The 17,050-nt window shown below is 44.8% G+C and overlaps 1 protein-coding gene across 5 annotated transcripts in view; it reads right to left on the bottom strand.

Moving 5' to 3' along the window:
• The window catches only part of CEP89 (centrosomal protein 89), a 256,966-nt gene that overhangs the window by 221,369 nt on the left and 18,547 nt on the right, over nt 1-17,050 (bottom strand). For all 5 annotated transcript variants that reach the window (XR_008845109.1, XM_056525755.1, XM_056525754.1 and 2 more), the window contains one exon: nt 8,237-8,333. Coding sequence is in view for 4 of the 5 variants with exons in the window: in XM_056525755.1 (XP_056381730.1) it covers nt 8,237-8,333 (97 nt within the window). In the remaining variant the exon portion in view is untranslated. The remainder of the gene's footprint in view (nt 1-8,236; nt 8,334-17,050) is intronic.

Below are 17,050 nucleotides of genomic sequence, written 5' to 3' on the forward strand. Positions count from 1 at the left end.
AAATCGCGTAGTCGCAGGTGCGACATTTTTAGTAAAATAAAATTTACTAAATCGCTTGATAAATGCCTGTCATGTAGTGTTCAATTGGCAAATAACGGATTTTAAGGTGGGTGGGTACCGTAGCTGTTTTCCAGTCCCTAAATGTGGGGATATAATCCATATTTATGAACAACAGCACCAGATGGGGAGTCCATTGGATACAGTTTAAAAGACTTTGGAGCAATTGTTTGCACGCCACCCAGAAAGGTTGAATTGTGGGACAGTTCCAGAGTATATGGTATAGGGAGTCCCTCTGACCACAATCTCGCCAGCATAAATCTGAGGCACCTGGGTATTTCGTGATACTTTTAAATGCACTTTAAACATGAGAGGAACACTGTAGGGCTTTGTGAATACGTTTCAATGCTTGACACCAAACCTTTGTATCAAAGGAGCAACCCAAATCCCTTTCCCATAAGCATAAGGGGTAGCTATTCGTGCATGAATCGGATCATATAAGGGAGGTGTATATGGGCCGCAGTCCCTTCAGATTGGAGGAAAGGAATCTGAAAATATCAGAATCTGTACCCTGGAAAGGTGTGCTCAGGAAATGAAGAAAATGCCTAATTTGTAGATATTTAAAAAAGTCCCTACTAGGTAAGTTGAATTTAGTGCTTAGGCTAGGTTCAGACTACGGAATCTCCGGGCAAAAAATTTCTGCCCGGAGATTCCGAGTGCGGCCAGCACTGACTGAATCAGTGGGCGCTAGGACCGTGCGGACACTGCAGTCTCCAATAGACTGAAATGTGTTCCGTGAGTATTTTCGCCTGAAGAAAGAGCAACCCCATTCTTCAGGCGGAAATTTCCAAGCGGATTTTCCGTTCACAAATTCCTTAGTGTGAATTTGTGAACGGAAACCCATTCACTGCACTATACATTTTAGCAAGCAGAATTTCCGCCTGCAATTTCAAAGAGGAATTGCAGGCGGAAATTCCATAGTCTGAACCTATCCTAAGAGATTCAAAGGACATCAAGAGAGATACATACATGTGTTGTACTTGCAGCATACCTACCTCCGTCCAATCGCGAATTTATAGGTTTGGTATCGCAGCTTGCAACAGAGAGATAGGGATATTGGCCCGGTCTGCTAAAACCGGTGTGTGTGTGTGTGTGTGTGTGTGTGTGTGTGTTTGAAAGATAATAGTTCCAGGCTAGATATGAGGCCCTGACAAATGGGTTAGACAAAGGTGGTGGGGGTAGGTTCCAGATAGGGAGAAACAACAGGTCCCTGATGGAGCAGGGAGCCATCAAGCCACTTTCCAACTGAACCCATGGAAGGGTAGTAGTGTTCTTCCACCATTGCCAAATGGAAGCTACTAAAGTAGATCCGTAATACCCTTTGATATCCGGGGAGCCCAAACCACCCGCCCATTTGGACTTAGAATAGAGGGAGATAACCGGGGCTAAATTTTAAGAGTATGCGTTGGACAATCTGGAAAAATGAGCTAGGGAGAACTATAGAAAGAGCCCTAAAAAGGTGTACAGAAATTTGGCTGGGAGAAACATTTTAAAAGTGGCTACTCTACCCACCCAAGAGACCATGGCTTTTGATAGGAGATCCGCTTCAGCTGCTAGCGAGACTAATAGAGGAGCATAGTTTGTGTTGTAAAGCATCGATAGGGGGTAGGAAAGGTTTACACCTAAATATTGTATACCGGTTGGTCTCCAATCAAATTGGTATGCAGTGAACTTACACAGTATGGGGAGGTAGGTTTATCGGCAGGGCTTTGGTCTTGTTCAGGTGATAAGAAAGGGAGCAAAAAGCTTTAATAGTATCCAAAACCGCTGGGATAGAGCGTGAGCGATCATTGTGTGTTAGGATAACATTGCCAGCGCAAAGAGAAATAACATGTCTGTTCTCTCCTATTAACACACCTGCTATCTTAGCGTCTAAGCGAATGACCTGGGCAAGTGGCTCATTAGATAGAATAGAGATGGGGGGAGGGTGCGGGGAGATAGGGGACAACCCTGCCTTGGCCATTCGCTAGCACTCTAGCTGACGGGCAGGAATAAAGAGAAGACATCGCTGCCAATATGCTTCCCCGAAAACCCATTTCACGTAGGACCGAGAAGGAACAAGGCCAGCGTAGCCAGTCAAATTCCTTCTCGGCATCCAGGGCTAGGACCAGCACGGTGGCAGAAGACTGCTCAAGATGGTGGAATATGTTAAGTAGTATTCTCTTATTATGAGAGGTAAAAAAAATAAAAAAAAACAGCTTGATCCGATGAAACCAGGGACGGGAGGACTGTGACTAATCTGTTAAAAGTTTAGCGAATATCTTTAAATCCTGATTAAGGAGGGAAATTAGACCAGTGTTTCCCAACCCAGTCCTCAAGACACAGCAACAATCCAGGATTTTAATTTTTCCCTGTTATATTCCAATGGAGTAACTGAAAAAACCCGGAATGTTGGTGTGCCTTGAGGACTGGGTTGGGAAACACTGAATTAGACAGCGATTCTGGGGGAGGTCAGTGGGTTTGCCAGGTTTAGGCAAAGTCGTTATTAAGGTCTGTAGGTCTGTAAATTCTTAGCTGGTAGAGCCAGAAGCTATGGCTTCTAGGTAAAAATCCTGGATAAGATGTCTGCAAAAGACTTATATTAAACACTCGCAAAGCCATTAGGGCCAGATGCCTTACCGGATGGGAGGGAGCGAATAACCGAATTGCAAATCTGTTCTACAGAAGCTCCAGCTCTCTCTGCCCATGATGAGGAAATTGCTCTAGTAGAATGGGTCTTCAATTGTCTAGGAGGGTCTTTTCCTCTGGTCACATAAGTCTCTGAAATTGCGGTCTTAATCTATCTGGCTATAGAACTCCTAGAGGCTTTCTTGCCTCTATTAGGGCCAGCAAACTGAATAAACAGATTGTCATCCTTCCTCCACTGACTAGTTCTTTCAATGTAGATGAGGACAGCTCTTCTAACATCCAAAAGACTATATGATTTTTTGAAGTAATTTTTTGGATCTGAACAGAAGGATGGAACCACAATATCCTGTGATCTATGAAAGGTAGAGACAACTTTAGGGAGGAAGTTAGGATCAAGCTTAAAAATGATTTTGTCATCCAAAATTCTGATATAAGGCTCTCGGATAGAAAGAGCCTGAATTTCACCTACTCTCCTAGCTGTAGTGATGGCGATTAAAAATATAGTTTTGAGAGTCAAAAATTTTTCAGAAATAGAATCCAAAGGCTCCAAGGGATCCAAAGGAAGAGCCGCTAGAACTGTATTTAAATTCCACTGAGGACAGATATTTTAAGTCTTAGGTCTGAGTCTGCTGGACGCTTTAATAAATCTTGAAATCCACATGTTATCAGCCAATTTTACATGATAGAGAGCACTGAGAGCAGAAACCTGTACTTTGAGGGTACTAGGGGAAAGACCCAAATCAAGTCCCTGCTGAAGGAAATCTAGAATTTTAGGAATCACCGGAGTGTTGATAGAAAAAGAATCCCACCAACACCAATACATTTCTTCCAGGTTTTAGAATAGATTCTAGAGGTAGTATCTTTACGGCTAGACAGAAGGGTATTTACTACCTTTTCTGAGAAACCTTCCTTCAGCAGAATGGACGTTTCAATTTCCATGCGGTCAAGCTGAGGTTTTTGATCTGACGATGAAAGGATTGTCCCTGGGACAGCAAATCCTTTTGAAGAGGAAGGCAGATGGGATCCTCTACAGCCAGAGTCTTTAATAGAGAGAACCAGCTCCTCTTTGGCCAGTATGGAGCTACTAGGATTAGAATGCAATGATAGTTCATTAGCTTCTGAAGGACCCGAGATATTAGCGGCAGGGGAGGAAATGCGTATCCCATACTGAATGTCCAATTCTGAGCTAATGCATCTACTGCTAGCGGAGAGTCCCTTGGATTTAGGGAATAGAATAGATCCACCTTGTGATTTCTCTTGGTTGCAAGCAGATCTATTTGAGGAACCCCCCATCTTTCCGTAATCATCCTGAATGCCCACGGAGCTAGAGACCATTCCCCTGGGTTTAATATGTGTCTGCTCAGGAAGTCAGCCTCCAAGTTCCAGACCCCTTTGAGATGGACTGCTGAGATAGAAAGCACCTTGTTTTCTGCCCAAGAAAATATTTGATGTGAAATTGACTGGAGAGCTGTGTACCTTGTACCCCCCCTGATGTCTTATAAAGGCCACTGCAGTCACGTTGTCCGAGTAAATGAGGATATGGTGATTTTTGCAGATCTCCTCTAACTCTTGGGAGTGTCATCCATATTGCCAGTAACTCTCTGAAGTTGGACGATTTTCTTGCTGTCTGAGGATCCCATTTCCCTTGGACTCCTTGAGACTCTGAGTGAGCACCCCATCCTCCTGCACTGGCATCCGTTGTTATGAGTAACTGGTTTGAGTGAAACCAACTTACTCCCTTCTTTAAATTCTTCTTGAACATCCACCATCTTAGATGGGTTTTTACTTGAGTGGGAATTATCACCCTTCTGTCTTAAGCTTTCTGAGACTTGTCCCAAATGGTTAGGATCCACTTTTGTAGAGGCCTGGAATGAAACTGAGCCCAAGCTACTGATTGGATGCATGATGTCATATGACCCAGAGTGGACATTGCTGTCCTGATTGTACAGGAATGGAGGCTTAGAAACCTGGAGACTAATGCCTGCAGTAATACCCTTTTGGAATCCGGAAGAAAGGAGGTCTGGATCCTTGAATCCAAAAGGGTACCTAGGAATTTTTTCCTCTGACTGGGATTAAGATCTGATTTGTCTAGATTTAGGATCCAACCCAACTTCTGGAGAACAAGTATAGCTCTCTGTAAATGAAGTTCCAGTTGAGGAACTGAGTCCGCCACCATCAGTATGTCGTCTAGACAAGGGATAATTAGAATAGACTCCTTCCTGAGAAGGGCAACCACCTCTGCGAAGACTTTGGTGAAAATTCGAGGAGCAGATGACAGGCCGAATGGGAGACAGACAAACTGAAAGTGGCGGACCCCGGACCCCCACTGGATGGCAAATCTCAAATATTTTGGGAATTTGAATGGATGGGAATGTGGTAATATGCATCGCGAAGATCGATAGTCGCCATCGCCGCCCCCTCCTTTATGAACCGAACTGCAGACTTCACAGTTTCCATCTTGAATTTTTTGTAAACCACAAATTTGTTCAGGGGTTTCAGGTTTATAATTGTACAGAACTTCCCGTTTGGTTTAGAAACAAAAACAGGGAAGAATAATGACCTAGGCCCCTCTGTAGGGGAGAGAAGGTCCCGAACACCCTTGAGAACCAATTTCTGGTTTTTTGGAGTCTGGTTTTTTGGGCTCTGAGTAACAACATACCTTGGAGGGGGAGGTGATGACAACTTGATCCGGAGGCCCTGAAATATTATCTCTACTATCCAGGGATTGGGAATTAGTGACTCCCAAACCGGGGCAAAAATGGTAAAGCCTTGCCCCCACTAGCCTGGCGTCATTGCTTAGGGTTGGAAGAGGACTGACCGGGGTTAGTAAAGATATTTCTACCCCTACCGCCCTTCCTGTAAGACCAACGTCCTGTTTTCCCTTTACCTCCTCTGAAGCAATGGTCTGATTGGGAAAAAAGACGAAAAGGAGACTTTTTAGGTTGGACCTTATCTAAGGGCAATCCTTTTTTATTGTCTGCTGCTTTTTCCAGGATAGAATCCAACGCTGGACCAAACTAAAATTTTCCATGAAAAGGAAGGGAGCAGAGTTTACTTATTGAAGTCATGTCTCCCGACCAAGATTTTAACCACAGTACACGCCTAGTGGTATTGGACAAAACAGCAGTACGAGAGGCAAGTTTTACCGATTCTGCACAGGCATCTGATAAAAAATTAGATGCCATCTTAAGCAGAGGTAAGGATTCCAAAATATGGTCTTTCGGGGTATCAGACTGGAGGTGGTATTCCAATTGGTCTAACCAAACTCCTAAAGTCCTGGCTACACAGGTAGAGGCTATACTAGGCCTTAACAGTGAGGAAGTAGCCTCCTAGGACCTTTTAAGCAAACTCTCTGCCTTTCTATCCATTGGATCTTTAAGTTGTGTAGCATTGCAACTTTAGCAACCGGGATATCTACTAATGGTATCGTGTCCCAGGTAGTAGAGTCTGTAACATCAAAGGGATAACGCCTTTTTAGACCCCTAGGAATAAAGGCATTCTTTTCTGGCTTAGCCCATTCATCTTTAATAATTTTATGCAAATTTGTATGAACAGGGAAAGTACAGGGTTTCCTGTCTCCTAGGTTTCCAAAAAAGTCATCCTGGATAGACTTAGTCTCCTGAACTTCCTCTAAAATCAAGGTAGTATGGACAGACTTAAAGGGGTATTCCAGGCAAAAAATTTTTTTTATATATCAACTGGCTCCGGAAAGTTAAACAGATTTGTAAATTACTTCTATTAAAAAATCCTAATCCTTCCAATAGTTATTAGCTTCTGAAGTTTTCTGTCTAACTGCTCAATGATGATGTCACGTCACGGGAGCGGTGCATGATGGGAGAATATCCCTTGCATGATGGGAGAATATCCCCATAGGAGCTGGACAGCTCCCGGGATGTGAATCATCAGAAAGCAGTTAGACAGAAAACAGCAACTCAACTTCAGAAGCTAATAACTATTGGAAGGATTAAGATTTTTTAATAGAAGTAATTTACAAATCTGTTTAACTTTCCGGAGCCAGTTGATATATATATATATAAAAAAAAAGTTTTTGCCTGGAATACCCCTTTAATTAAGGATTCTATATCATCAGAATTAAACAAGAATTTTTTTCAAAGAGGAATCTTATTCTTAATGAGGATTTTCCACAAATTCTCCTTCTTCCAATTCTGGAGATAAACTTTATTCAGAATCCGAAAAAGACACCATTTTAGTCTTTTTTACAGCTGAGGCATTAACCGAAGTAGTAGATGCCACAGGGGTAACAGGTGTAAAAGAGGCCAATGCAGAGTGTATCTCTGAATGAATCATGGATTTAATTTCTTGCATAAGAGTTGGAGAGTCATCTTTTACTACTGATGCAATACATGATTTACACAGAGGTTTAGAAGCAGATTCAGGAAACTCCTTATAGCAAATAACACATTTCTTAGGTTTTGATTTTTCGGTTTAACCGAAGAACCTGCAGAATCCTTGTCTCCCTGCAAATACAAGGAAGAGAAGGATAAAACACCATGCAATGAAGATAGGCCAGGGCGAACCCATAGGCCCTCAGTACTCACGGATCCTGGGATCACTGGAGGATCTGCAACTTTTGCAGGTGAGCTCATGATGCAGCCTTGTATTTTCCAACGCTGGAATCAGTTTAGAGCAGCTTCCATCTGGGAGAGGGGCTTCTTATAGGAAAAAAGCCGGTCTCCAGATTCAAATTCCCCGCCTGAGCGCGGCCGGAAATGACGTCAGACGCCAGCATCCCCGGCCGGAGAGCCGGAAGAAAATAAACTAGATACGCTCGCGCGAGGAGATAACTCATCGCTGAAGGAGACTGTACACTATACGGTGCTCCCGCGGTATCCCTCCGCTTCCATGCTCCCGGAGCGGACCTACAGAGAGGACCGTACCACGGGGAGAAAAAGACAGGGGGTGTGCTATGCTCGCACCCAGAGTCTGCAAGGCCCCGGTAAGGACCTTAATTTCTTCATGCAGGAGTGTAAGAAACCCCCCCCCCACCTGCACCTCTCAGCTCCTTCCCTGACAGGGACAGGAAAAAACACTGGTGTGGACAGGAATGGGTGGGGAATTTAGCCTCAGTGTTTTTTCCTGTCCCAATCATGAGGAGGAGATAATCTCATGGGTGCTGTCGTGGAGACGTGGGGGGGAAATATCTATTTAAGAAGACAGCTCCTGAAAATCCTACCACTAGGGGTTCCCATACCTACTGGGAGACTAACCAGTCATGCAGCACCAATAGGCTTGTCCACGAGTCATGGACAAGGCTGCATAAGCAGTCGCACCAATCACCTCCTAGCAGGACAAGGGAGGGACATGCCCCCTTGCCCTGAGAGGATTTCTAACACTGTGAGCTAATGAAAAGAGTTTTTTTTTAATAATATAGGTGATAGAGGCATAACAGATTACAAACAAATTAGATTTACATGGTCATGATTAGGTACTGAGTAACATTCATTTATTTTATTTTTTTGTGGGATCTGACAGGTACGCTTTAAGGGCCTATAAACACAGATATTACCTCTATCCCCTCCACAAATCATACCTTCTGTGGTCTGAAACTCTGGCTCGGGATCAGAATTGTTGACTTCTACAGAGGATGGTCCACTTTCCCCATCTTGTCGTTTTATTGATTTTGTCTTCTTTTGAAGGAAAAAAAAAAAAAAAAAAAAAAAAAAAATATTTTTGTTGCAGTTTTATAAAGTATCAAAGTGGCTTTAGGACCGCTATTTTATTGTGGCCTGTTAATTCAGGTTTGACCCAATTACCTTCTTTAACCACGTCATACCCACAGGGGAGCAGTTAAAGGGGTTCTCCGGTGCTTACACATCTTTTCCCCTATCCAAAGGATAGGGGAGAAGATGCCTGATCGCGGGAGTCCCGCCGCTGGGGACCCCCGGGATCATGCACGCGGCACCGTTTGTAATCAGTCCCCGGAGAGTGTTCGCTCTGGGACTGATTACAGGTGACCTCCGGGCCGGCGGCGTGTGACATCACACTCCGCCCCTCAATGCAAGCCTACGGGAGGGGAGTGACAGCTATCACGCCCCCTCCCGTAGGCTTGCATTGAGGGGCGGAGCGTGACATCACACGGGGGCGGAGGCGTGACGTCACACGCCGCCGGCCCGGTGGTGGCCTGTAATCAGTCCCGGAGCGAACACGCTCCGGGGACTGATTACAAACGGGGTGCCGTGTGCATGATCCCGGGGGTCCCCAGCGGCGGGACTCCCGCGATCAGGCATCTGCTCCCCTATCCTTTGGATAGGGGAAAAGATGTGTAAGCTTTGGAGAACCCCTTTAATCAAAATAAGGGTTGCTGTAAGCAGTATACTCACATTGGAGACCAACTTAAAGGGGTTGTCCAGTAAAATACATGATAGGGGATAAGTGTGACCGTAATGGTCACATCTGTATTGGAGGTTGATAGGAGTCTCGACACAGATTCCAGTGAATATACAGTGCAGATCGATGTGCTACTTTGTCTGGTAAAATGCCAGGCACCATGATGGAAACCCATGGGCTATTAAAAGTCAAGAGGGTCCATTTGGGGTTGTTGGTTTCCGGCATGTAGCAGACTCTACAAAAATCATTTTTACGTTCTTTTACTATAACATATCACAACAATGCAAGAGAAAAAAACAGATGTAAACTAGTCTTAGAATAGGCTTTTATTCATAGATTTTGGTTGGAGGTTTGCTTTTATTTCTATCTGGAAGACACATTTGAAAAACTGAAATTGAGAAAACCATTAGTTTTAAATACTGTATTTAGCCCAGTAGATGAAAGTACTAGGGATAGACAGTTATTGATTTTTTTAGAGCCGATACCTGGAAGAGCAGACTAAAGAGGCAGAGCTGCTGTAGGTGGTGTCTGCCATCTCCCCAACAGACAATCCTGCAGCCTCTCTTCATAACTGTTGAAGACATGCTATACTAGGGTAAGGGTAGCTGTTTGTATGTGTGCTGAGCTTTGTGTTTAGGGCTTAGTTGTGTATGTAGTTGAGCATTCCTACACTCTGTGTAGCTTGGAGGTAAACAGAGTATAGCTAAAATAAGGAGACTGCAGCTGAACAGACAGGAAGTTTACTACCGTGAGGGCGGCAGTCAAGTCAGTCATTTGGTGCATGGAGAAAACTCTGCTCCATGCCAAATGACGGGCCACCACAGCAGTCATGCGCCCTCTATTAATGTCTAAGCCTTCACACCCATTCCCATAGACATGAATGGAGGGGGGGGTGGTATGACGTCACGAATACGGTAGCCGCTGTTCGGGCCTGGAGATCGCAGGGGGTCCCATGTCTGGGGGCTGAGTACCCTTTATAGGTTTCATTGTCTGGACATTGTCTGTGAATACGGTTTGTCTCTCTTTCCTGGCCCTCATATAGCATCACGTATTTGGGAACCAAAATACTATCTGACCTCTCAATTATTTCATCAGAATTTTCCCCCCTTTTAGCACAATTCCAAACAGATCATGCTTCCTAGGACTGCAGAGTTTTTTTGTTTGTTTTTTTTAAGTTAAAATGATGCTGATGCCCAAACATTTCACATACACCCCAGGACTTGTGTTATGTGGGTTCTCATGGGTATGGCAATACTCAATATAGATGGGGTTTTGGGAGATAAATTGGCAGGCGTAGAAATTACTCTACAAGTTCAACAAAACAAAAAAACTTAAAAAGTATGTTGTCAGATAAGGTGTCCATGATATAAAGGGTTCAATTATATATCAAATAAAGCTACACCTAAAAAGTGAATGAACTTCCTTCTCCATAGGCTAGCTATGAAGCAATATTGGGAGCAGAAAGGATATGGGCAAAACAACGCCAAACAGGATGGTGGAACAAGAAGGTGAAATCTAAATAGGACCTTATTGCACCCTGTCTAGCTAGAACCATGCCTATGACCGCAAGATAGCCGCCCTAACAAGCGTGATCTTGCATTTGTGCCTCCTATTAATCCAGATGTACGGATAAATGCCTATTTCTACTTGGTCTCTGATGGATAGCTAGGATGATATACTGACAAAAAAAGTGTATTTTTTTTATTTTTATTATGTATCGTAAAATCCCTTTTCGTAGCATTCATTGGGGGACACAGACCATGGGTATCTGCTCTTGCCACTAGGAAGCTGACACTAAAAGGAACAAAGGAGTCGGCTCCTCCCTGGCAGGCTATACCCACCCACTGACAATGAGCTAATCAATTTGAACTGTACTCTTAATAGTCGATAACCTGAGCATTATGACCGTAATTTACATCAATTATTTAGGTAAATGAGAAAAATATCATTTGCATAATAATTTGGTACAGGGTGTATTGAACTGAATTCCAGGGACTGGGACGGAACCAGGGTTGACTTGGCAGAGTTCACGATCCAGCCAAAGTGAGACAGAGTATTGAGGGTGATCTGAAGAGAATGGGCACTACAACACGCATACAGCAGCCTTAAAGGGGTTATCCACCATAAGGTGATTTTAGTACGTACCTGGCAGACATTAATGGACATGCTTAGGGAGGATCTGCACTTGTCTTGGGGCTAAATGGCTATGTTGCGAGATTACCATAATCCTGTGGCTAGCTTTTTGTGAACTTGTATTTCCTGTTTCATTTTTCTTTTTTTGACTACAAATCCCACAATTCTATTTTCCTCCTTCCCACACATCAGTCACCCCACCCATTGAAACATAAATGAGCTGCAGACCTGTGGTTTTCATTCAGGGTGCCTACAGCTGTTGCATTAGTTGCAGATTGATCCCTCCACCCATTGAAGCAGACAGGCTCCCTGTCATCAGCTAGTGAGTCAGGTCTCGGCCGCATTTAAAGCTGGGAAAAATCTGAGACAGGCATTTTGTATGCTGGTAAAAATAATAGTGAGGTGAAAATCAGAAGAATTGTGAGAACACAGTCACACACAGGTACAGACACTATATTATGAACTACACTTACTTCATAGCCCCTGTAGCATATAGTCAAATAAAAAAAAATCCTGGATTACCCCTTTAATTCAGCATAGGTAATGAGTGAGACCCGGTGAGCAAAATAAAGCATGGAGTGCCAGACAATAACAGAACAAGCAATTCCACAAAAATATCCAATATAGGAAAAAAGCATGTCTGCACTCACCATGTAGGATGAATAAAATTCGGGCTTTATTGAAGCAGTGTATACAAATAAAGCATGTTCACCTGGGTGCAGGGAGGGAAGGAAGCTACCAGTCAGTCAGAGTGCTACAGCACGGTTTTGCGTCAGTGACGCATCATCCGGTTCCCCTTTCCCAATTCTGCTCGAGGGAAGGAGCCTTGACCAGAAGGTTCATCCAAATAAGGGAGGACCGACATACCCTTAGAATACAGGATGGCCACAACTCCCACCAAGACGTTCAGTAAACACAAGGGGCAGTGGCAAGCCTGAAGGGGAGGGCCACAAACTGGAAATGTCCCTCGGAAACATTGAAACAGAGAAACCGCTGATGAGCCGGAAAAATGGGCACGTGTAAGTACGCGTCCTGGATATCTATTGGAGAAAGTAACTCTCCGGGTCCATGGAGGCTATAACCGACCTCAGGGATTCCATCCGAAAAATGCCTCAAGCGCAGATGGCCGTTGAGCCATTTGAGGTTGAGAATGGGACAAACCAACCCGTCCTTTTTGGGAACGACAAAGAGGTTGGAATAAAACCCAGTGAAACATTCCTGAGGAGGAACTGGAACACCACCACCCTGCCGCAGAAGGGAGAGCAGGGTGGTAAGAAAACTGGCAGCCAAATCGGGAGAACAAGGAAGAACGAGCCACACATCCCGAAAAAGGAGAAGACGACCACCCACCCAAGAAGGAGAATCAGGAGGGGGCATCCCTTAACCCATTAAGGACATACCGGTACATCCTGGGTCCTTTGCCTTTCTTGAACGCCGCGCTTAAAGTGAAAGTAAACCAATGCCGGTTAGCTGAGGGAGCTGTTCGGGATCGCCGCGGTGAAACCGCGGCATCCCGAACTGCTGTAGGACAGCAGGAGGGTCCCCTTACCTGCCTCCTGTTGTCCATCCGCTGAATGACTGCTCAGTGCCTGAGATCCAAGCATGAGCAGCCAAGCAGCAGGTATAATACTACCCTCCCCCCCCCCCCCCCCCAATGAATATTAGGCATTTGAGTGGTTGTTCATCAGTATTTTGCACCTGTGCATCCTCCCCTATATACAGTCATGGCCGTAAATGTTGGCACCCCTGAAGTATTTATGAAAGAAAAGGATTGCAGTAACACATGTTTTGCTTTACACATGTTTATTCACATGGGTATTGGAACTTAAAGGAGTAGTCCAGTAGTGAACAAGTGGTGAACAACTTATCCCCTATCCTAAGGATAGAGGATAAGTTGCAGATCTCCTGTACGGGACCCCGACAGCCTGCGCGAAGGGTGCATGTCGACCCCCGCACGAAGCGCCGGCCGACACGCCCCCTCAATACACCTCTATGGCAGAGCCGGAGTGCTGCCTTCGGCAATCTCCGGCTCTGCCATAGCGATGTATTGAGGGGGCGTGTCAGCCACCGCTTCGTGCGGGGGTCGACACCCGCTATCTGGCTGGAGAGCCTGGCCCCCGTACAGAGAGATCGCAGGGGGCCCTAGCGGTCGGACCCCCTGCGATCTCAAACTTATCCCCTATCCTTAGGATAGGGAATAAGTTTTTCACCACTGGACTACCCCTTTTACCAAAAAAGGGAGGGAAAAAAAAAAAAAAAAAAAAAAAAAAAAAAAAAAACACATTGTTCTTAATGTCCCACCAAACTCCAAAAACAGGCTGGACAAAATTGGCACCCTTTCAAAATTGTGGAAAAATAAGATTGTTTCAAGCATGTGATGCTCCTTTAAACTCACCTGGGGCAAGTAACAGGTGTGAGCAATATAAAAATCACACCTGAAAGCAGATAAAAAGGAGAGCAGTTCACTTAGTCTTTGCATTGTGTACATGTGTGTGCCACACTAAGCATGTACAAACAGAAAGAGGAGAAGAGAACTGTCTGAGGACTAGAGAACCAAAATTGGGGGGGGGGGGGGGGAAGGAGATTTTTAAGCTTACCGTAAAATCTTTTTCTCAGAGGATCCATTGGGGGACACAGACCTTGGGTATATGCTGCTGTCGCTAGGAGGCTTGACAATATGGTAACAAAACAAGTCGACCCCTCCCAGCAGGATATACCTGCCTACAGGCACCTGAGATGATCAGTTTTAGTCCCAGAGCAGTAGGAGAGGATAGACAGGTGAGAAAAAAACCACGAACTGTCCGAGGAAACCACAGAATAAAATTAACTGAACACACACTCGGACTGGTAACCAAACCAGGAACACCAGAAAAGAAAGGGTGGGTGCTGTGTCCCCCAAGGGACCCTCTGAGAAAAAGATTTTACGGTAAGCATAAAAATCTCCTTTTCTCTATTGGCTCCATTGGGGGACACAGACCTTGGGATGTACCAAAGCCATCCCTATGGTGGGCAAAAGAACCTAGTTAAGTGGAAGGCTGGACCACCGCCGCCTGCAACACCTTATGGCCCAGACTAGCATCAGCGGATGCAAAGGTATGAACCTGGTATAATTTTGTAAAAGTGTGTAAAGACGACCAGGTAGTCGCCCTACAGACTTGTGCGGGCGAAGCCCTGCTGCGGAGAGCCCAGGAAGCTCCAACAGAACGCGTGGAATGAGCTGAGACCCTGAAGGGTGGGGTCTTCCCCTTGCAGCGGTAAGCTTCCGAAATGGCAGAGTTGATCAAACGCAAAATGGTGTCCCTTGAAGCAGGGTGTCCTTTACGGTGACCGTCCGTGCGAACAAAAAAATTAAATAAAAAAGGAGTCATACTGCTGAAGGGAAGAAGTGATAGAGAGGTAGGTCCGGACAGCCCACACAACATCCAGCTTATGGAGTAAACATTCCTTGGCATGAGACGGAGTCGGGCAAAAGGATGGGAGGATGATGTCCTCATTGAGGTAAAAAAGTGGAAACAACCTTAGGTAAGAAGGATGGGACCGGACGAAAAACAACTTTGTCCTGGTGGATGACCAGGAAGGGAGAGCGGCAGGATAGAGCCGCCAGCTCTAAAACCCTGATAATAAAAGTAATTGCAATAAGGAAGGCCACCTTCTAGGAAAGGAGATGAAGAGAAACATCCTTGAGAGGTTCAAAGGGAGCGCCCAAGGGGGAGTAGGGGACCGATAAGGAGGGGCAGCGTGGGCCACTCCCTGAAGGAAGGTCCGAATATGAGAATTGGATGCTAGAGGACGTTGAAAGAGAATGGAAAGGGACGAAACCTGACCCTTAAGGGAGCTTAGAGCTAACAGTTGTTCCAGCCCAGACTGCAAAAAAAAAAAAAAAAAAAAGGAAGGAGGAATAACATCCCTACATGCCTCCTATAGACACTAAGCTAAAACTGATTAGCTCAGGTGCCTGTAGGCGGGTATATCCTGCTGGGGGGGCAGACTTTTTTTGTTACCATAGTGTCAAGGCTCCTAGCGACAGCAGCATATACCCAAAGTCTGTGTCCCCTAATGGAGCCGAGAGAGAAATATCAACAATCCATCACCAGAGATCTAGATTTGCCTTTGTCCACAGTGCGCAGCATTATCAAGTTTACAACCCATGGCACTGTAGCTAATCTCCCTGGGCATGGATGGAAGAGAAAAATTGATGAAAGGCGTCAATGCAGGATAGTCAGGATGGCGGATAAACAGCCACAAACAAGTTCCAAAGATATTCAAGCTGTCCTGCGGGCTCAGGGAGCATCAGTGTCAGCGCAAACTATCCGTCGACATTTAAATGAAATTAAACGCTATGGCAGGAGAACCAGGAGGACCCCACTGCTGACACAGACATAAAAAAGCAAGACTACATTTGCCAATATGAACATGAGTAAGCCAAAATCCTTCTGGGAAAACATCTTGTGGACAGATGGGACCAAGATAGAGCTTTTTGGTAAAGCACATCATTCTACTGTTTACCGAAAACGGAATGAGGCCTACAAAGAAAAGAACATAGTACCTACAGTGAAATATGGTGGAGGTTCAATGATGTTTTGGGGTTCTTTTGCTGCCTCTGGCACTGGGTGCCGTGAATATGTGCAAGAAATCATGAAATCTGAGGATTACCAACGGATTTTGGGTCGCACTGTACAGCCCAGTGTCAGAAATCTGGATTTGCTTCCAAGATCTTGGGTCTTCCAGAAGGACAAACATACGTCAAAAAGCACCCAGAAATGGATGGCAACAAAGCGCTGGAGAGTTCTGAAGTGGCCAGCAATGAGTCCAGATTTAAATCCCATTGAACACTTGTGGAGAGATCTTAAAATGGCTGTTGGGAAAAGGTGTGGTCCAGCATTCTGGCTCAGAGCTCTAAGAAGCTTATTGATGTTTATAGGAAGCGACTGATTTCAGTTATTGTTTCCAAAGGGTGTGCAACAAAATATTAAGTTAAGAGTGCCAATAATTTTGTGCAGCCCATTTATGGAGTTTGGTGTGACATTATGTCCAATTAGTTTTTTCCTCCCTTTTTTGGTTTAGTTCCAATACACACAAAGGGAATAAACATGTATATAGCAAAACACGTGTTACTGCAATACTTTTCTGTGATAAATACTTCATTTTCTTGAAAAATTTCAAGGGTGCCAACATTTACAGCCATAACTGTAGAATTGTAGCTGATCTGCATCATAGTGGGAATAGGTGTCTTTTTAAGTGTGGCCTCTTTTCTGTGTTTTTTGTCCCATTTTCTTTGATTATTTTTCCATTAACGCTAGTGTAGGGACTCGAAAGCGACTAAGGACCCTTGATGTGGGTTGCAAGCTTGTGTCTTTTGACCAAAATATCAACTAATACCTAATGTTGATCATTTGATATATATGTTTTTTAGGATGTGGCCTGGCCTTCTGATGCTGAGGGGAGCCCAGGGTGCCAGTGCTTTGTGGTGTGCACCCCATCTGATCAATTAGTATGGGCATTACTAATAGGTTGTAAGACAGCATGGTGCACTACATGCTATCATGTAACTGGCACCCTGTACTTATACCCTTATTTAGCACCTTTGCACCCTCTCCTATATAGCATTGTGGCTGATCTGCATCATAAAGGCACTAGGTGTCTAATCGGCCTTTGTACCAGCAACAATTAAGTGATTCCTTCAATTATAAGACATACTATAACCCCTCATATCACAGGAATGGATGGGCACCTCAAGAAGCGGGGGGGGGGGGGGGGGGGGAGGGAAGTGTTTGATCAGTGCACCCTTAGCCATTTAGTGACACTAATGTCTAAATTTTTGGTGGGCGGGTTTGGCCACAGGTCGTCTTTATTATATAAATTTTAGTAATAGTCGGGTCCCCAA

This window comes from Hyla sarda, chromosome 6, assembly GCF_029499605.1.
Source record: "Hyla sarda isolate aHylSar1 chromosome 6, aHylSar1.hap1, whole genome shotgun sequence".
Lineage (NCBI taxonomy): Eukaryota > Metazoa > Chordata > Amphibia > Anura > Hylidae > Hyla > Hyla sarda.